The sequence below is a fragment of the Maniola jurtina genome, chromosome 18 (assembly GCF_905333055.1).
Source record: "Maniola jurtina chromosome 18, ilManJurt1.1, whole genome shotgun sequence".
Taxonomy (NCBI): Eukaryota; Metazoa; Arthropoda; class Insecta; order Lepidoptera; family Nymphalidae; genus Maniola; species Maniola jurtina.
In genome coordinates, this window is record NC_060046.1 from 3,464,054 (window position 1) to 3,487,021 (window position 22,968).

Genomic DNA, 22,968 nt, shown 5'->3' on the forward strand with positions numbered 1-22,968 from the left:
CTCAATGTCAACATTAAAATAACTAGAAAAGAGCTGATAACTTTCAAACGGCTGAACCGATTTTCTTGGATTATAGCTAAGAACACTCTCGATCAAGCCACCTTTCAAACAAAAAAAACTAAATTAAAATCGGTTCATTAGTTTAGGGGCTACGTTGCCACAGACAGATACACAGATACACACGTCAAACTTATAACACCCCTCTTTTTGGGTCGGGGGTTAAAAAAAAGAACGTCGTAAAGATGTAAGTTACCGTTTCATAATTGATTACTACAATCGTGTGAATATGCATCTTAGCAAACATGTTCTTTTAACCTTCGTTTTATGAATTATGATCACGTATGTTTGCGGTCAAATCTATCAAACAAAGTGGGATAAATGTGTAATCAGATTAATTAGCATTGAATTACGACTGCAAATTATTATTATCAATTCATCAGGTTTTATGGTTGTTATTATGAACGTTGGAATATTATTTAATGAATTTATAACCGTGGGATATAATTTAAATATTGACTTATTACTTAGTATGCGCGATTGTTGTATTGGTTGTAAAATGCAAACAAGTGTTATCCATACAATGCGGTTTTATCTTTTGGCTGCCGAATTTATTATAAAACAAATATTAGTAACAAACACACTCTTTCCCACTCTTGCCTTTCAATCTATACTAATACTATAAAGAGGTAAAGTTTGTAAGTTTGTTTGTAGGAAGTATGTCTGAAACTACTGCACTAATTTAGATAACTCTTTCACCAGTAGAAAGCTACATTATTCCTGAGTAACAAAGGCTATTTTCTTTAAAAAAATTAAAGACCCTTACGAAAATTGTAATAAGCTACCCGTGCGAAGCCGGAGCGATTCGCGAGTTTAATATATGTTATTAGTCCATACTAATATTGTAAATGTGTGTCTATCTGTCTATTTACTAGCTTTTCACGGTCCAACAGTTTATCTGATTGTGATGTTTGGTACAGAGTAATTAGCTTACATCCCAGGGAAGGACATAGACTACTTTTTATTCCGGAAAATTAAAGAGTTCCCACAGAATATTTAAAAAACTAAAATTCAAGCGGACGTGTGTCTGTTACCTTTTCCATTAAACCGATTTTGATGAAATTTGGTACAGAGATAGCCTGCGCCCCGAAGACAGTCTACATTTTATCCCGAAAAATCAACTACCTACTTAGTTCTTCATAAATAATACGTAGGCACTCCAAAGTTTCTATAAATCATTTTTCGAAGGTTCGACGGGTTTCAAGTTATGATTTTTAAAAATATGCAAAGGCTTTCAAAAAGAGGCTTGAACAGTTGCGACCCCCGGTAAAATCCGCGTGCTCGAGACACAAAGCCAACAAGATTTTCCATTACTTTAAAAGCCGAATTTGTTAAGCAGGTACAGTCAGTATCAGATATGCCTACTAGCTGCTCGTAATTCGCATGGCGCTATGCCAAAATACTTCAACGTAGAAGACAGTTGTAACTAAAGACCTGCCGAGAAATGTCGCCAAATGATACGTTAGAATCTGAGCTAAAATCTGAGTTAATTTAGTAGTAAAGCCAGTGCCTAAAAAGCATTTAAGAAAAAATAATATTCTCCTGCGATCAACGCTGAATCTAATTATAAGTTCGAAGTAGGAGGTTTCAAAAACAGACAGAAATATGATTGCCGCCTTGACAAATGGCAAATTACGTAGATATGACGCCGACTGTAGGACATCAGACATTAAAATATGTATAGCGTTAAAAATCTACACTGCAATGTCACATAGACTACAGAAAATAAGATAAACATGTCAAAATGAACTATAAGACTACTAAAATTACATTCAATTTAAACATTTAAAAAAATCCTAAAGTAAGAACGAAGGTTGTCGTTTTTTATTTTTTTCATGTTTCTTTTTTTATTTTTATTTGTTTACTTTGTTATTCTACTATTGTTCTATTTTGTGTTTTTCAAAACGCGTATTTTTACAAGTGTGTAAGAAGTAAAGCACAGACGTACTCATTGAGGGTCAAACCTCTGTGGTTTTCGCAGTGTGAGCTACCTGATATTTGTTTCTGTATGGTGATAATAAATTTATGGAATATATGGAAAATAATTTTTAATGCAAATTATTGTGGATTACATAAATGAACCCTGAAAATATTACACTAGTTTTTTTTTGTTGTGTAAAAACTGACAGAAATATGACTGCCGCCTTGACAAATGGCAGATCACGTAGATACGACGCCGACTGTACATATATCAGACATTAAAATATGTATAGCGTTAAAAATTAAATCACGTACTATGCGGAGGTCATTCGTCACACAGCGGTGTCTACGTTACGCAAAATTGAAAATAAATTACGTTTCTTTGGGTTCCGTGCCTCAAATGGAAAAAAAGGAACCCTAACGTGTCTGTCAAGAAAAATCCATCCCGTTGACCTAGAATCCTGAAATTTGTCAGACAGCAATATTTATATAGCACCAATAAAGGGAAAAAACCGAAAACCGTGAATTTGCGGTTCCATCAAAAAAAAAATAATTAAAGATTCGAAATAATTAGTTTATTGAATCACATCAAATTGGCGCAGTCCGTCATTAAGACCTAGAAGCCTTGCAAATTTTTAGTATAATAGTTTGAGATTTCTTGTACGACGGTACGGAACCCTTCGTGTGCGAATCCGGCTCGCACTTGACCGGCTTTTTGGACAGTGCCCCAAAAATATATTATATGAAAGATAAAAGCTATGATTTATGTGTTAAATTACACGATTGATATGTGGTTGGTGGCGGTGTTGTTTTTGTATGATAACGTAGATAATATTTTTCCATCGGCTAAAATATAGTAACGCTTTTGGGAAATTACATTGAAAATATTGCTAAAATAAATAAAACTGGGCTAGAAAGAAAATCACTTAGCCTACACCATTTGCTTCCAAATATTGTTTTATCGAGTTGCTGTAGGATCCTTTATTTATACAACCACTACATCTGCCCCGCGGTGTTACCCGCGGTGAAAAGGTTTATACATTAAAAGAGGTTTGAACAGAATCTTCTTAGAGAAACTTGGCAAAGAGAACGACACCAATTGAAAAACATGGAATGATGAAGCAATGATCCCACGAAAACCATGGACTTTTACGGAATAAAAAGGAGCCTATGTGCTAATCCAGGGTATAATCTATCTCCATTTTAAACAACCAAATCCGTCCGGTAGTTTTTGCGTGAAGGAGTAACAAAAATCCATACATACACACAAACTTTCGCCTTTATAATATTAGTGTGATGTGATAGGTGTGACCTTAAGTAAATACCATTTCTATTGCCTTATTTGCAGTTTTGTGGAGTTCTATTCTGTATGGTGAATATTTGTGCAGAGTAAAGTTAGTAACTCTGTAGTACCTACTACCTAGTGCATGCAATAAATGTGTTTGTTCATAATGTTTAGCGGCGGTGCAGTAAGGACAAATCTACTTTTAATGTGTTGAGATAGTGAGTTGTGGCAATCTCGCCTCCCGGCTTCATGATGAAGTTTATAGAAGTTGTGACGTTTGCTCTATCGTGAAACAAGCGATAGGGGTGCACTTTGAATGCAAGATTTATTATTACTGGAGGCTTTAAGGAATAAAGGCGTCGCGCGTGAACCGCGTTAGCGAGCGGAAGTTTCAAGACAATTCGTGCGATAACGTGAAGACGTGTTATTTAATCTACCCGCTTTTAAAATTATACCTACCTAATAGCTATGGCGGATGATGTTATGAGTTACGATAGTAAGTGTGACGAAATTCAAGTGTATGGGGAACAAGAATTATGTGTCGTACAAAGTGGCGAGTATGGAAATAATGGGTCTACGCCGAAAAAAGTCGATAAGAGGCCGCGGGAGACCGAAGACAGTAGTGAGGATGGATTTACAACGGTGGCGAGAAGAAAATCAAAGAGACATATTAGAACTGAGTCTTATGAAAATGACAGGTCATTCAGTGAAAATAACGAAAACATGAGCGGTACTTATTATGAAGTGAGTTTATTTGGATTACAAATTCTTCCAAAACAGATGGCTTTTGCTAGGTTGTTAAGAGACGAAAATATTTCTAATGTGCTTAAAATAAAGTATAAAAGTCCATATAAAATATTTATACAATTTAGTGATAAAAATCAAGCCGAAAAATTTATGAATTTGAAAAAACTAACAGAGTTGGATATAAGAGCTCAGTTTACAAATCAAGGTAATTTGTCTTACGGGATTATTAAGGGAGTTGACGTAGGTACAAGCGAAAAGGAGTTGCTAGAAAATTTGAAGTGTGACTATGATATAATTTCAGCTAGACGATTGAAACGTGTAAATAAGGAGGGTAAGTGGGTTGAAAGCGAAACTGTGAGATTATGCTTTAAAAACCCCTTTGCGCCGTTATCGATATATGCATATGGATTTAAATTTGACGTCGAACGATTTGAGTTTCCGGTGTCAAGATGCTCTGGGTGCTGGTCTTTTGGACACATTAAGAGATTTTGTAAGTTAAATAAGAATATTTGCCCGAAATGTGGTGGAGCTCATGATAATTGTGAAATCAAAGAATATAAATGTATTAATTGTAAAGGTCCGCACATGGCTCTAGACAAGTCTTGCCCCTTTTTTAGAAAAGAAAAAAAGATTCGATTTATAATGAGTGAGAATAATGTTACGTACAAAACAGCGCTAGAGATATATTTGAAAAATCAAAAAGAAGAGAAGGCAAACAATTCGAGAGAGGAAGTTGATATAGATCTTGACAGAAGCAATACAGTTCCGGTATCAGAGAGTACAACGGCTAGAAGTTACAGTAGCGTGCTGAAAACGACAGCTATAGTACATGGAAAGGAAAAGAAGGATGAGCAATCAGATAATATAATAATAAATGAAAACCAAAATAAGGACAAAAAGAAAAAGAGAGTTAAGAAAACTGATAACATGAATAATAGTGAATCTCAGAACGAGAGAATGGATTATGATGGAAGTCAGGAAAGTGATCAAGATACACAAGATGAATCTACAGAAAAAGCGAGGACAAGAAAACGAAATAGATTTGATTTTTGGAAGCTGTTTAATAGAATTAAGGAGATTGTATTATCTGAAGAAAATTGGTGTGATAAAGTGATGTTAGTGGTAAGAGCTGTTTTTGAAGAGTGTAAGTTGTTTTTAGTTAATTTTTTGAGTGAAGGAAAATTGTATGACGTTTTTTCAAAGTTTCTTTTTAATGGCTAAGGAATTTTACTTAAATATTATTCAGTGGAATGCACAAAGTTTGAAACCTAAGTTATTAATGTTAGATAATTTATTACATCAAGAAAAAATACATATAGCTGTTATTTCTGAAACGTGGTTGGATGCAGACACTGCACTCCATATTAGTGGATATAATATTTATCGAAAAGATCGTCATGATTCGTATGGAGGGGTTGCCATTGTTGTACATAAGTCTATCAGATCGCATGTTAGCTCTGTTGATTCCATTAATCCAGGAATAGAGGCTATTCGCATAAAAATTTTAAACTGTAAAAATTTGGAATATGTTGTATCTATTTATTGCCCTTCTTCTATTCAAACCCGTCAATCAGATTGGGATAATATTTTTTCAGTAATAACTAGAAAGACGCTTATATTAGGCGATTTTAATGGCCATCATTCGAACTGGTCAAATAAAACAGACCAAAGAGGAGTACATTTATTTGACTCAGCACTTGAAAGTGGGTTCATATCACTAAATAACGGAGATGCCACCAGAGTCAAATTAGTAAACGGTGTTCTACAAAGATCGGCTCCTGACATAAGTTTTGCATCGTCAGATATAGCTGTAAACTTCAATTGGCAGGTTTTTAACGAAAATTTAGGAAGTGACCATCTTTTAATTAAAATGTCGACAAGTTATCAAGATAATATAAACATCTCTAAAAAACTTAATTTTAAAAAAGCAGATTGGAAATTATATAATAATGACTTAATGAATGTATTTCCAAATATTGATAGTTGCAGTTGTACGTCAAGTGACGTGCAAATATATTATGATTATTTACTTGAAAAAATTAACGTTTCAGCGAATAAAAATATTCCTGAAATTATTTTCTGTACCAATCCGTCGAACAAATTCAAGCCTAAAGAGTATTGGGGACCATCATTATCTAAAATTATTGGGGAACGTAGGCTCTCATTGAGTACTTTTCGAAAAAATCCTACTCCTGAAAATCTTAGAAAACTGGAGGAGAAAACTAGGGAATCTAATGTTTTATTAAAGAAAGCTAGATCTTTGGATTGGCAAAAATTTTGTTTGAATATCAATGAATCAACTTCTACATCGGTCATGTGGGATAAGATGCGTTGGTTTAAAGGTTATCGAAAATCTAAGTTTTGTCCATCAATCGAAAAGACCAAAGCATTGCTGTATTCTTTGACACCAGATTCAGTCATTAACTGTCCACCCATATTTAATTCTAACAACGAATTATTACAAAGACTGTTTGCAGTACAAGAGTTAGAATGTTGTCTGAAAAAGAAAGATACAGCTCCTGGTAGTGATGGGGTAACTTATTCAATGATTTTTAATTTACCGCCAGCTGGTAAATTGTATCTTTTAAATATTTATAATGCTATATTTAGGTTAGGCGTCGTACCAGATCAATGGCGGAAGACTTTGATCGTGCCTATTCCCAAAGCCACGACTAATGCAAATACAGATCCAAAACTTAGACCGATAGCACTCATTTCTTGTCTTTGTAAAATATTTCATAACATGTTAGGCAAAAGGATTGAATGGTATGTTGAAAAACATAAAATATTGTCGCCACATACAGTTGGTTTTAGGAGGGCCCAATCCAGCCTAGATTGCCTATCAAGACTTGTGACATATATACAAGTAGGATTTTCCGAAAAAATGTCCACAGCGGCTTGTTTTTTAGACATCGAGAATGCATATAATAACATTTTAGTTGATAGAGTAGTTAAAATTTTAGATGAACTAGATATAGGAAAAAATATTTGTAAATACTTATGGTCATTCTTGAGTGATAGGCAACTAATGATTAAATATGAAAATAATAGTCAGTTAACTGAGATTAGACATGCAAATAGAGGACTAGCGCAGGGAGATCCCTTGTCACCATTACTTTTTAATATAACCACTTATATGATTTGTCAACAAATTAAAAATGTTTTCATCTCGCAATATGCAGATGACTTTGTCATTTATCTCCGTCATAAAGACTTGAATATTTGTGAAACGAATTTACAAGAGGCTTTAAATTCTATAGTTACAAATTTAGATGAGATAGGTCTTCAGATATCGACAAGCAAAACAAAATTATGTATATTTAATAGAGGGTACAGAAGAAAACAGATAAAGCTGGTTGCTAACAATAATATTGCAATAGGTATAGATGAAAACATTAAGTACTTGGGTTTGTGGTTGGATAGGTCGTTGCGATGGAATAGACATATTAAGGAGCTAGTAGAAAAGATATTAAAGTTTTTAAATTTGTTTAAAGTGTTGGCTGGCCCCGGTTGGGGTATACACCCTAAGCACTTACGGAGCCTTTATATATCATTAATTAGAAGTAGATTGGATTATGGGAGCTTTTTATATGATATTAGTGCAAAGACACATTTGTTGAAGCTTGATCGAGTTCAGAATCAGGCCCTTCGAATCATTGGTGGATTTATTAAAAGTACTCCTATCCACGTCATGGAGAGCGAGGTGTGCATCCAACCATTGTTTTTAAGACGCTTGTATCTTGCATATAAATATCTAATTAAAAATATGACTTGGTCAAATAATGTAATTGTGAATCTTTTAGATGATCTTGGCTCAAGCTTTCATGATAGATATTGGCAGTCGAAAAAAAAGCCATTATTGCTAACCACATATGACGAATGTAGACAATGTAACATTTATTCTTCTGATGTACTAGACATGTACCAAATTGATGTATGGGTGTCTTATATAAATTTAAATAGGGTAATCAGGGCGAATTTAGATTGTTTATCGGTAGCAAAAAAAGAAGTTGAACCTGATTGTCTAAAATACTTGGTAATCAATGAACTACAAGAAAAATATGAGAGCTGGGTACACATTTATACAGATGGGTCCAAAAATAATATGGGTTTGGGAGCAGCTTTTTGCCATTTAGGTGAAAGGAAATCAATTATGTTTAAAACAAATCAACAAATTTGTATTATGACAATGGAGCTCGTTGCAATTTCAGAAGCTTTGAAATACATTTCTGGATTAAGCGGGCAATATTTTGTTATCTTTTCAGATAGCAGAAGTGCCTTGCAACACCTAACTCGATGCGCCTCTGGATATAGCAGAGGTCTACCGATAGCTTTCGAAATCTTGAAACAAATATATGATTTTAGGCACATAAATCTGCGATTGCAATGGGTTCCTTCTCATATAGGCCTAAGAGGAAACGAGGAGGCTGATAAACTAGCGAAATCGGCAATAAATGTTGGTAAAGAATTGTCCATTGTACCATTTTTTACAGAAATTTTAAATAGTTTTAAAAATAAATGTTGTGATAAATTTAAGGAATACTTTGATATAAGAAGTAGGGAAAAAGGAATTTGGTATAAAACTATCCAATGTCAGCCTCCTCGTTTCCCTTGGTTTGGTAATACTTGTTTAAGTAGAAAATATATAGTCGTAGCTCATAGGTTGCGTTCTGGACACTATCCTTCTAAGAAATTTGCATTTTTAATGAAAAAAGCTGATTCTGACAAGTGCGAAGTATGTGGTACGACAGATGATGTCCAGCACGTACTAGTGGAATGTAGCAGATACAGCGCGCAGAGAGAGAGTCTTGTGCGGAGATGCAGCATTAATAGACTTGACATGGGTAGTTTTACGAGTATGTTAACTACACCGACAGCAGAGAGATTCAGGTCTATTATTGATGTATTTCTGCATAGGCAGTAATATCTCTCCGCTTGTATCTGTTGCATTCCACGATGTTATTTAGAATGTAATTTAGGTTACGATGGGGCTGGCGTGTCCGTGTCGGACAAAAGTCCCAGAAAAATAAAGATATAAAAAAAAAAAAAAAAAAGGAATAAAGGACTAATTTTTGTGGGGAACCTCTCCAAATATTGTTTTTATTAACCTCCGATACAGACAGAAGGATTATCCATGTGTCTGAAGTATCTGTTGTGTATTTGTACATCTCTGTCTTTATGTGACATAGTAGCGCTCAAACGGATGGACCGATTTCAATGCGGTTTCTTTTATTCGAAAGCCTATTTCTCCCGGGCATTCAATTGATATTTGTATTACTTGCACTTGTTATACTTGGATATTTTAAATTTAAATACAGTAGTATAGAAGCAGGCGTTATTTTGCAGTCCAAGATATACAAAGAACCAAAAGCTTAATTTGCTATATTTAGCGGATTATAGCAAATTAAGCTTTTGGTTTCTTGTATATTTAAACTAGCTGATGCCCGCGACTTCGTTCGCGTGGATGTAGTTTTTAAAAATCCCGTGGGAACTCTTTGATTTTCCGGGATAAAAAGTAGCCTATGTGCTAATCCAGAGTATAATCTATCTCCATTCTAAATTTCAGCCCAAACCGTCCAGTACTTTTTGCGTGAAGGAGTAACAAACATACACACACACATACAAACTTTCGCCTTTATAATATTAGTGTGAAGTGTGATACAAGTTCAACTTGATAGTAATGATGCAATCTAAGATGAAAGCAGTCCATACAGGAAGGGATATGGCAGTTTTAATAAATCCATACCACGCCATGGGTTTCTATGCGCCATCACACAAGAATGCTAAATCGCTCAGCGACACGGCTTTGCCAGTATAGTCAGCCTATTATGGTGGTAACTGGCAACTAACCATGGTAGGCATAGGTACCGTCTTCATAGTTCATCGTCGTCTCAAAATTGCAAACGACTAGATTTTGACCACCCTTGACTGTTGACTATGTAAAACTTTATATTATTTTCCCACAATAAAACTAGAAAACTCTACAGTGTCTATAATACAATAGACTTACTAAAGTTGTAAACTTTGAGCCGCCTTGGGATAGAACTTTTAACTTTATACTTTGCTTCATAATCGACCTTCCTCACTTCATTTCTTACTTCGAAGTTGTTATGATATCTAAGCGTTTAGTTACTTATAACAGACACCAGAGACGCGCGCTCAGTGCACTTCTGCGTTTTGGACGCTTATTGTATCAAATCAACAACGCAACAATCATGATGGGACTTCGTCTGTGTTGGTGTTAGCTGGCGGGTGTGTTCTGCCTTTTTGGAGTGTTTTTTTTTTGTTAAAACTGACTGGAAAGCGCTCTAAGGGGGTGCGTATGTCGGCGAGCGCCGGCAGACGGGGTCCATACTTGTATAGTTTAACTAACTTGTTACAAATAACTACAAACTTGACATTGGCTAATCTTTGTAAACCCAGACGAGAGAGAAAAAAAAACAATCATGATTGATGCAGGTTTTACGGAATCGAGCTATCGGTCTACTGTAATTCAAATAAGTACAGCGCGATTTTAATATCTATAAACTCAAATCTCTCGCTTTTCTCTCAGCTCCGCCTTACATTCCTAAAAAGCTGTTATTATAAACGCCCTATTTATGAAAAAGTTGCAGTTCACCGCTTTTTAGAAATAGGACAGCAGCATTGCTGAAGAGTCGTAGTCCTTGACATAAGTTATTTCTACCATCTCCTACGCACAAGTAGCTACGTCCAAACACGTAATAATTTACTAACAAGAGTAACTAACAATCAAACAGGGATGAGCGGCACGCAACATGGCGTGCTACTGTGACACTAATGTATAAGTAATTACAGCTTCGATCGCGGGCGTCGATAACGTGCAGCAACGTCGTAACGATTTTTACTATAGGCACTTTATAGGCAGCGTCAAATGTACTAACATTTGACTCCTGCCAGTGACGTCTAAGCTTCATCATTTTTAACCCCCGACCCAAAAAGAGGAGTGTTATACGTTTGACGCGTGTGTATCTCTCTGTGGCATCGTATAGCTCCTAAACTAATGAACCGATTTTAATTTAGTTTTTTCTGTTTGAAAGGTGGCTTATCAAGAGTGTTCTTAGCTATAATCCAAGAAAATCGGTTCAGCCGTTTGAAAGTTATCAGCTCTTTTCTAGTTACTGTAACCTTCACTTGTCGAGGGTGTTATAAATTTTTAATTTACACTTGTTGTATTAGGAATCCTTACGTATTTAGGTCAATCAGTGTACATTAGAAGTGAGCGTCGCCGTCGGCGTCGTGACGAATTTTGACAGTGACGTCAAAATTACAAATCAAGGTATTCGGGAGACGTGACACGTACGCCCGCACGTACGTACGTGTCGTACGGAGCGCGCGCCCGCAAATTATTGTCTTCCCAGTAATTTGGAATATGCGCTCGATTTGAGATATTAGCACGAATTACTCTGTTATTTATTACACCATTCATCACGTACATTTACCACGTAAATAGTGTAGCATAATACACAAATTAATGGTTGATTAATACGTATCAATTAGCAATACATTTTGAAACTATTATGGACTAGAGGATGCCCGCGATTTCGTTCGCGTGGATGTAGGTTCTGTACCGAATTTCATCAAAATCGCTTAATCTGTTGGGCCGTGAAAAGATAGCAGACAGACAGACATTTATAATATTATCAGTATGGATTATCATCTCAACGCATACGACTCTCCTTAAAATGAAAAGACTTTAGACCCTTAGGTTAAGAAATAAGCTGCATGTTGCGGGTGGTGACAGTTGACGTAAAAATCAAGGTATACAATATTGCTCCCGGCTGAGTTTGCTGTAGACTTTTCTCAGCCCAATCCATCCGGTAGTTATTGCCTGAAGGAGTAACACACATACATACACAGAAACTTTCACCTATATAATTTAAAGTGTGATAACACTTTTTTACAGTAGTAGCTGATGCCCGCGACATCGCAACGATGATGATGATACAAGATTCCAGTGTCAGCACTTGAAGCTACATTGCAGTCACTATGTGGTGCACCACTTTCCTAGGAAACCTAGGACTAGCTTAAGTCTTTACACACGAGATTATAAGATCAACAGCTAGAAGCGTCACGCCGCATATCATTACACCATTTATACCTAACAGCAGTCAGCCTCAGATCCCGGCGCGTTTGAATATGTATGGACATGCAGTGTAGCCTAGATCCCTCTCTACTGCAGATGTGTTGATTTATTCAGACATCTCATACTGATATTAACGTCGTATGTCGCATGCAGTTTGTGTGTTTAGATAAACTAGTGTTGGATGGAATAGCTTTATTCAAAGCTCTTAGGTAGTGGTTATCTTGCTATAACCTTGTACCCACAAGCTATAAAGTTAGCTATAGGTGTCACTTCTTTTTCATTGTTCTCTTTTTTGGGTTCCGTACCTCAAAAGATAAACGAAACCCTTATCACACTTTGTTGTCTGTCTGTCTGTCCATCTGTCGTGTCTGTCAATAAAACCTAAAGGGTACTTCCCGTTGACCTAGAGTCATGAAATTTGGCAGGTAGGTAGGTCTTATAGCACAAGTAAAGGAAAAAATCTGAAAACCGTGAATTTATGGTTATATCATACAAAAAAATGTGTTCACAAAAATTTAATTCACTTAATCACATATAGCTTACATAAAGCTTACTATGGAGACCGCGTTCCGGTAAGCGCAGTGGTTACACCCCAAAAAAAGTGTTATTTCTTGTACGATGGTACGGAACCCTTTGTGTGCTATTTTGACTAACACTTGACCGGTTTTTGTGTTAGAGCAGTGGTAACACCAAACTTAGTTGAAATGTGATTAGTAGACATAGTACACAAAGGTGTTTTAAAATAGGTACTTAATGGCAGAGAGATTCCTTTTAGACACTTTTCTTTAAACTACCATTCAAAACTACCGTAACAACTCTAGGGATCCATTATACGATAGATTCCTAATTTACCACAGCCACTGCTATGACTGACATATACCTCACTAACTTACTCATGCGATGATTAATTTTGCATGACAAATATCTGGATAATTTTCTGCGCCATTAATCAGTATCACTCACGATAAGCACTTTAACTGAAGCAAAATGTGAACAACTCCGACTTTAAAACTCGAAATCCGTAGAAAATCCGCTACGAGTAAGGTCAGGAATTGTGTCGATTGTAAACCATTCAAAAAAGACAAGAACTCATAAAGCAAACATTCGCCACGCGATCTGCATATCACTGCACACGACACATGTCGTTAGCACGGTTTGTACGCCACAGAGGGTAGTCACAAATCCGAGCCTACGCCATTCAAGCCCATACATATTCAAACGCAAGAACCGGTGGCTAATATAATCATATGGAGTAGTGTCACTATTTGTTGCCTGTCGAATTTTTATTGACATTGTGGCTAATTCGATAGTTACATCTCTAAACTAAACAAAACCAGCTCTAACACCCATATTAAATCATGGCTCTTAATCTAATGAAATTCCTTTCATTCCACCATATTTTTATGTTTCATTGTAGTATAAAAGTATATTCAATATTCATTCTAATTGGTCCCTGTAATCTGTCGGATTATATAATAGCTCTAGAATAGAAGATTATTAGAGGATGCCCGCGACTTCGTCCGCGTGGATTTAGGTTTTTAAAGATCAGGGAACTGTTTGATTTTCCGGGATGAATAGTTGCCTATATCAATAACAGGGACGCAAGCTACCTCGGTACCAAATTTCATACGAATCGATCAAGCGGATGAGTATTTAGGAATTCCACGGGAACTGTTTGTTTTTCCGGGATAAAAAGTAGCCTATGTCCTTCCCCGGAATGTATCCTAAGTCTGTACAAAATTTCATTAAAATCGGTTCAGCGGTTGAGCCGTGAAAGCGTAGCAGACAGACAGACACACTTTCGCATTTATAATATTATAGTATATAGTATATTATAGTATGGATTGATATCTCAAGTTGAACGAAAAAGACCTTTGTAATAAAGTATCTACTACAAAGGTAATGCAATACTATGTTGATATCGAAGGAATTTCGTAACAATAAATCCGTGTATGTCTATGTCTACGGATTTAACGCTTGGTAACACAATATACAATACTCGAACATGCACGAATAGGTAACGCCCTCTATCCTTAGGGCAAGAACACATCACCAGAGCGTGGTGTCATCGGTCGACATCGTGACTTCCAACCCTTTTTTTTCTTTGAGAGAGGAAAAAATCCCTACGGACTTCTGCTTGCTGGTAGGGTGTGTCCGACTCGGACTAAAATAACCTCCCCAAGTTCCAAAGTGAGCATGGAACTGCGTGGCATTACTTCACGCGGACCTTCTAAATGTCTATCTTCTTCTTTTCTTCTTTTTCTCTCTATTCTCTTCGTATCATTATATCCCTCAGCATTTGGCAATATCGTTGCCAGGCGTCTTCGCTCGACAGCAAGTACAAACCCACTGCGTTTCGCCGCACCACGTTACGACAATGACGACACCACGAAGTGATGTGTCCCAGCCTTGAGTCTTTGTACCATTATCTCAGTTGCACTTTGATCTTTGAGCGCAACGTTCGAGTGAGGACAATGATCGTCGCAAGAAGCGGCGTGATGCAAGAAATCATCTCACGTTTATTGCATAAACTACAATGCAATCGTGCCCTTTGATGTCCTGGTATTTCGGATTTCATATCTGTTTACACCTTTACTTACGTACGGTGAGAGCTCACCCTCTCCCAAGCTTCGCTTCGAGTGGAATTTTTGAAAATCGGAAAAGAGCATTTAATATACGCAAATTAAAGTTACAGAAAGATAAAATTAAAGTTACATAAGGTAAAGGTAAGTTAGTAACATTTAAATATTTATATTGTCTTATTATAGATAATCGTATGAGCTTAATATGTGGTAGTTATTTCGAAATTACAGACAGACACTCTAATTTTATTTATTAGTATAGATATTCCAGTGTTAGTTGTTACTATTAGGTAACAAACACATTGTCCTTGCAGTAGCGACAGTCACACAACAAACAATGGAACCTGACCTCGTCTGCGACTTAATAATGTTGACGTGACAAATGCTTCTTTTTACATAATATCCCACTAATTGTTCTTTTATATGATACTAGTGATAGCCATGATAGCCTAGTGATTGAGACGTCGGCATCTTATTCGAGAAGTCGGGGATTCAATCCCAGGCACGCACTTTAGGAAATACCGAGTATGCGCGCTTTAAGCAATTAAGTAGATATAACTTGTTTTAACAGGGCTCTCTCCGTCACTCGTTTCATACAATCGTAGTTCCAATTTCATTTGAATATCAAGCAACCAAAGTCCATGAAATTTTGCAGACATATTCTAGAAACTAATATCTGTGTCTGGACTTTGGTTGCTTAATATTCAAATGAAATTGGAACTACGATTGTATGAAACGAGTGACGGAGAGGGCCCTCTTAACGGTGAAAAACCGTCGTGAGGCCTGCATGCATGAAACTGCATGCCAACAAGTTCTCCATAACTATCTTAAAGAAGTGGATTTATATATGGGTAGTGATGCGAAAGTGTGTTTATTTATTGGCATGTCCTTTTAATCACGTCGTAACTGAGCAATAGATCGACATGAATTTTTCTTTCTAGTTGTCCTATATGAAAAGAAATAATTTTAAAAGATATTCGTATGTTAACGAGGTGCAGGTGTAGGTACAGCGTCCATTAACACGTAAATATGGCAACACAAAATGCGCGCCGTGACCGATTGGACAACTCAATTCGTTTCAGTGGCTAAATAGCCAGAATTACGACTGTCCATACTCCGTTCCGACATATCCAATTACGCGGCCCGATGAAATTACACGTGCCATTTTAATGTTGAAATACCTTTTTGCTTACAGTCGAAACTGATTATTTTGGGAAATCAATGGATAACTATCTGTATCCATACCTATTAATATAATAAATGCAAAAGTGTCGGTCTGTCCTAAACCGTTTCAAAGCAACCAATTTTGACGGGTTCAGAGATAGCTTGCATCCTGGGGAGGGACATAGGCTACTTTTTATCCCAGTAAAACAAAAAGTTCCTAGGAAATTTCAGAAATACCCAAATCCACGCGGACGAATCCACCGCTCTAAACTCCGCGCTTAAGACTAACAGCCCTCTAGTGACTAGAGGGCTGTTAGTTGTAAGCGCGGGGTTAGCGAGTTGTCTGCTAACGATAGAGATGGTGTTGTGCAAGAGCTGAGTTGCAGCGGTCTCGTGTAAGTGGGCTACGACCTTTAAACGGAATTGACAGACGAAATGAGACACACTTATGCACAGCTATAAGTCTTTCTCGTTCTAACACGGCACTGTCTTGAGTCTGAGCAAAGTAGGTGCGCTCGGTAGATTTCAGTTTCCAAATGTCCTGCTACAATGGATATTCCTCTGGGAATCCATCTTGAGAGAACAAAGCGGTATCTCCTCTATTACGGTAATGCGTCAGCTGAACTTGACTGATTACGTTCCTCGGGGAGGAATCTTTTCAGCGCCACAGCTGGATTTTACTAGTATCCTGGGATTTCTTCCTAATGAAAGTAGGTGTGATAGTAAATGATGAAGATCTGAATTTGTTTCACAAACATTAATTACTAGACGAAGCGCTGGAGCCGTGGTTTAAAAAATAAATAACAATTGCGAGTAAACGAGCAAGATGTCTGTCACTCGATGATAAGTGGTTACTGGGATAAAGGTTTTTTAACGGGGTACCGTAGGAACTCTTTGGTTTTTTTGGGATGAAATTAAGCTATTTCCGTCCCAAGGATGCAAGCTATAAAAGTAAGCTACATATTTTCATCTCCAGGATGCAAGCTATCTCTGTACAAAATAGATGTATGCCCACGATTTCATCTACTGGATTTAGATTTCTTAAGAATCCCGTGGGAACTCTTTGATTTTTCAGAACAAAAAGTAGCCTATAATATATCCGTCCCTGTGCCAAATTTGGTCAAAATCAGTTAAACGAATGGTCCTAGTAGGTACCTATAGATAGTATGGATATGGATTTTATTCATCAGTAAATATTTTGCATGCTTTTATTACAGAAAGGCCTCTAACATCGCCGATAGCGAACTGGAGGCATTAAAAAAGATTCCTCACGCGGTAAAGTAATCAGTCAAGTTAAGCCGAGCAATGGGGAACACCGCTTTGTCCCCTACAAGGCGGAATTACACGCTATCTGATCCTTTGGAACCTAAATCCCGTATAATCAACTCTATTGGAAAGAACTTCTGCCGATTAAACAAGACAAATTACCTACTTTGTGAGACGTTTTTTCGTCATTTTTAGCGAACCTGATTACACAAAAAACTTGGAACAAAATGTTATATAAGATAGTCTGGTATATTAATACGTTATCGTCTATCCTTAGGAAATAACTCTACAATTAACATTTCTAGGGTTTTGTACCTCAAAAGAAATAAAAGGCACCCTTACAGGATCACTTTGTTGTCTGCCTGTTTGTTAGCCCCCAACCCAAGAAGAGGGGTGTTATAAGTTTAACGTGTGTATCTGTCTGTGGCATCGTAGCTCCTAAACTAATGAACCGATTTTAATTTATTTTTTTTTGTTTGAAAAGTGGCTTGATCGAGAGTATTCTTACCTATAATCCAAGAAAATGGTTCAGCCGTTCGAAAGTTATCAGGTCTCTTCTAGTTATTACTGTAACCTTCACTTCGCTACTCTATGTCGGGGGTGTTATAAATTTTTAATTTACACTTGTATCTGTATGAATGAATGAATGAATGAATATACTTTTATTGTACACCACAAAATTAGTACAGAAAAACACATAAAAAGCTCAACAAAATATAGGTACAATTTGGCGGCCTTATCGCTAACTAGCGATCTGTATGTGTTTGTGTCTGTCAAAAAAACCTATAGGGTACTTCATGTTGACCTAGAATATCATAAAATGTCCCAAGATTTAACTTTGTTTTTTATTATTTTAAAACTAGCTTATGCCCGCGACTTCGTCCGCATTGGATAACAAAATTTCAAACCCCTATTTTCTCCCCTTAGGGGTTGAATTTTCAAAAATCCTTTCTTAACGGATATCCAAGTCATAATAGCTATCTGTTTACCAAATTTTAGCCCGATTCGTCTAGTAGTTTGAGCTGTGTGTTGTCAGTCAGTCAGTCAGCTTTTCGTTCTATTTTAGAAGATATTTTATTCAATGTGAATATTGCATCAATTACAAATCCCCTACATCCAACTGTGGCTTTAGAAAAGATTCTTCCCGCGGGAATGTAATCAGTCAAGTTTAGCGAAGTATTACTCTAATAGCCCTAGACCACTTTGTCCGCTCAGTATCTCCCCAAGCGTTGTAGCGCGACATCAGATCATTTGAAACCTAAATCCTGGCGAATAAACACAATTTCAAGGCGCATTCACTGATAACACTATGACAAATTACTTGTGACTTGTAAACTATTGCTTTCTTGTCGATTTATTTCTCTGTATTAAATATCTGCTTTCTAAACCGATAAAAATATGGATCTAGTATGTGAAGTCGGTTAAATGTGAGCCAGCCACCATATTGTTTTTTATTTATTGCCAGTGTCACTAGGATCATATCTCATACATCCAAATCTATTCAGACATTAAAAGCAATGATGCAGGTGGAATAAAGGAACTCCCATACATACATGAACCCTAAAAGCATTACACTCTTTTTTGGGCAATCTTGTAAAAAGACAGCATTCTAAACATGTCTGATGTCTCCGAGCGGTATCGTAATGCTTCAAAACCTGATTCCGTTGTAACGAAATTTACTGATAACAAGTGACAAATTACTTGTAAAACATCGCGTTTCGGCAATAAATTCGAATTTAGTTTATGGAAGATTTTCGTTTGCGAAATAAGATTCAACATTTATTTTCTTAGTGGGAACCATTAAGGCAAAGATATCTAGAGCTCCAATCAGTGCTCACCGTAGATAATGATCCGGGGCTAAACAAAACGCCTCGCGCTAACGACGACTCGTCTTACCTGGAAAGAAGGAACAGTGTCATTAAAAACGTTTATAAAGAATAAGAACACTAATAATGTATTTCTTAAAATTACGACTAATACTAAGGTTTTACTCGCAAAGTTAAAATAAATTCTAAGCTCTGAATGCCCTATATAATATTACTAGGCAATGTCGGCGGCTTCGCCCGCGTGGATTTCGATTTTTTAAATCCCGTAGGAACTCTTTGATTTTCCGGGATAAAAAGTAGCCTATATGTCCTTCCCCGGGATGTATCCCAAGTATCCCAAGTCTGTACCAAATTTCATTAAAATCGGTTCAGCGGTTGGGCCGTGAAAACGTAGCAGACAGAGAGACAGACAGACAGACAGACACACTTTCGCATTTATAATATTAGTATGGATGGATAGTATGGATGGATTTTTAGGGTTCCGTACCCGAAGGGAGTCAACGGGACCTTATTATTGTACTAAGGCCCGGTATCCACCTAAGCGGAGTGGAGGGGAGAAGTGTAGGTATAGTCAACCAATCAGACTTTTAAAAGATGACGTGATATTTTTTTATTCAAATCCTATGTACATGTATCCCAGTTTGAGTATAAATTACCTTCCGTTTAACTATTTATTATAAGATATATTATATAACAAAATAATAGCTTCAGTACTTTACAGTAACGTACTGGAACTAATTTATCGAGTCTGGCAATGCCTTGGCAAAGGTAAACGCGCGTCAACCCTTCTCTCGGCTTAGATAAGACAGCTAGGTGTCCCACCGAAATTGGTATTATGTGAATAATTTATTCCGTATTACTTGCGTCAATATCAAACAATATAGTATTACGAGTATGTTCTATTAGTATTATAAAAACTCTTTTTACAATAAATATCAAGACATGTGTGCCAGAATACGAAATCTACTCATCTTGGATTATTTCTTTTTGGATTTCAGACATACAATACTGCTCCCTCAAATTATTAGAATTTCAGTAGGTATCTGGGCGCGACCGAACGTCGCTCGTCATTTTTGGTTTGAATTCCTGCGACGACTGAACTCAAGGATAACACAAATCTCGATAAACTCGAAATGAAAACATTATATAAATACACATCCAAACCAATAGAGGAGTTTTTAAGAAACACATAGTAGCCAAAAATGTGACAACCCTGTAAACAGCTGATCGCGGAAATAAACTCGAAAAATCTTGAGAACTTGAAGGACCGTTTGAACGCTTCTCACAGAGCAGAGGCACCGAAAGATCTATGGCACTATTATTACAAGATACATACCTCATTTATCATGCTATATTATGATTTATAAAAAAAGAAAATATGTAGAAATACCATTATAAAGTTCCTAAAGCTAATAAAACATTATAGAAAAATAATAATTATAATTGTACATAGAATTATTTCTAGAGCGGTTTGAACATAAATAACGCTCTCCTGTAAACCTCGGTTTTTGACATGTCTTTATGTACGTAGGGACCGTCGAGATGAAAACAAGAGTAAATTAAAAATTTATAACACCCCCGACAAGTGAAGGTTACAGTAACTAGAAAAGAACTGATAACTTTCAAACGGCTGAACCGATTTTCTTGGATTATAGCTAACAACACTCTCGATCAAGCCGCCTTTCAAACAACAAAAACTAAATTAAAATCGGTTCATTAGTTTAGGAGCTACGATGCCACAGACAGATACACAGATACACACGTCAAACTTATAACACCCCTCTTTTTGGGTCGGGGGTTAAAAAATAATGAGCAAGTGGTAATAAAGAAATCGTATTGTAGTTTTCCCATTATTTCACCCATTGGCATGGCATTATGACGGCATTATAAATGGCATCTATCTTCCAGGGTTGTCAAATAGCGACATGTCTAAACTAATATAACGTTCCAGCAGGGTGACAACGCGTGTCAACCCGTGTCTATTGTGACGTGACCCTCTTTGACCGTCGAGTTCAACTATGATGGCCGTTACATGAATCACTACACGTACTTATTATCTCGTACATGTTAATAAAATAATCTACAGTTGACATTTTACTAACCCCCGACCCAAAAAGAGGGATGTTATAAGTTTGACGTGTGTATCTGTGTATCTGTCTGTGGCATCGTAGCTCCTAAACTAATGAACCAATTTTAATTTAGTTTTTTTGTTCGAAAGGTGGCTAGATCGAGAGTGTTCTTAGCTATAATCCACGAAAATCGGTTCAGCCGTTTGAAAGTTATCAGCTCTTTTCTAGTTACTGTAACCCTCACTTGTCAGGGGTGTTACAAATTTTTAATTTACACTTGTAATCTCTTTAGAACGTAGCTGGTCGATTACGGAAAAGATGCATAAATCATTACTACAATCTTGTTGTGAATCCATGGTATGTTTGCTGCAAAAATGCATTATAATCAATAGTGAAAGAGTGTTGGCCAACCAGATGTTGCACTTAGAGGTGATTGCGATGTCACACTGTTTTTTTATTATTCAGATATAAGTTAGCCCTGGACTGTAATCTCACCTGGTGGTAAGTGATGATGCAATCTTAGATGGAAGCGGGCTAACCTGGAAGGAGTATAGCAGTTTTCATTAAACCCATACCCCTTTGGATCTACACGGCATCTTACCGGAAACACTAAATCGCTTGGCGGCACGGCTTTGCCGGTAGGGTGGTAACTAGCCACGACCGAAGCTTCCCGCCAGACCAGATTTAGAAAGTATAAAATTCCAAACCCCTGCCAATTACCGAACCTGGGACCTCCCACTAACAAGACCACAGCGCTTACCATTGGAGGTCGTCAAAAATCTACTTGGCCAAAGTCGCGGGGACTAATAAATACGTATAACATAATTCGAATCATTTTTTTTTTTAATTATATAGACTAGCGCTTGGCTGCAATCAGACCTGCTAGCAAGTGATGATGCAGCCTAAGATGGAGCACGCTTGCCTAGAAGTTGCCTATTCACTCTTGATTATATCATTATATATTATATTATTCGTAGAACTGAACGTCTTCGCGGAAACTCCGTCGCAATGGCCTTTTCATGCAGTGCAGAAATCTCTCAAAGCATATTACACTTTGATCCTACATCGCTGCTCCCAAATGCTAATGCGGAGATAAAATTCAATAGAAACCACTCCCGTTAACCGTATGCATGACTCGATATGTACTTATAACGTTTCTATTACGAATAAAGTTATTCGATATGTTCTAGCGAGAAAGTTTATTATTCTGTTGTACACAATCTCTAAGCTAAAATGACTGGTTTAAACATATTACTGCTATTCCTTTCTGATTCTCCTCGAGGAAATGACAGCACGAGATTTAGAACTGTCTGTTTAATTATAGTGAAGAGATTGTTTTCACACAATTGTCCGACTCTTGTTTAAAATTTAATACTTTCAGAATTGATTTAAAGATTAATTTGAGGTTTACTCATTCAGTGTGCCGCGAAAGCACCATTTTGAATAAATCGTAAGTTGTAACACACTAGAGTCTTAATCCAAGATTCAAACTACTGAGTAACTACTTAACTAGTTAGTAACCGTGCTACTATTAATTCTAGTAAATAATTGATCAAGTACTCAGGTAGAAACTGTATTAAACGAAACATTTAAACAAAATAACCTTAATTGCGAAATCGTAATTTAAAAGTAAATAACCGTATCATTATTGTAAGCCAGACTGTTTGCGCGACGAATAATAATATAATTAATTAATTAGATTAATTTTAATTAATTGCAGCTTCTTAACAGGGCTCTCTCCGTCACTCGCTTCATACAATCGTAGTTCCAATTTCATTTGAATATTAAGCAACCAAAGTCCATGTTTTGCAGACATATTCTAGAAACTAATATCTGTGTCTTGTACGTGTCTTCTACGCTTGTATGAAACGAGTGACGGAAAGAGCCCTCTTAAGATTGTTATTTTAGTGAAAATGACTAGATTCACAATGGACCAATAAAAGTAGAC

General features: G+C 36.7%; 2 protein-coding genes across 5 annotated transcripts in view; one reads left to right on the forward strand and one right to left on the reverse strand.

The window, feature by feature from the left end:
• Nucleotides 1-22,968, reverse strand: part of LOC123874467 (furin-like protease 2) — a 317,196-nt gene that overhangs the window by 159,877 nt on the left and 134,351 nt on the right. The window contains exon 2 of one of the 4 annotated variants that reach the window (XM_045919851.1): nt 18,964-19,021. The exons of the other annotated variants lie outside the window; for them this stretch is intronic. The gene's annotated coding sequence lies outside the window, so the exon portion shown is untranslated. The remainder of the gene's footprint in view (nt 1-18,963; nt 19,022-22,968) is intronic. 4 annotated transcript variants of the gene reach the window in all.
• On the forward strand, nt 3,632-6,878 carry LOC123874469. The gene has a single exon (XM_045919854.1). It carries the CDS (start codon nt 3,731-3,733, stop codon nt 5,228-5,230), a length of 1,500 nt encoding a protein of 499 aa, XP_045775810.1. The 5' UTR covers nt 3,632-3,730; the 3' UTR covers nt 5,231-6,878.

Excerpts from the sequence above, each read along its gene's own strand:
- LOC123874469 (XM_045919854.1), top strand. The coding sequence starts at position 3,731 with ATGGCGGATGATGTTATGAGTTACGATAGTAAGTGTGACGAAATTCAA.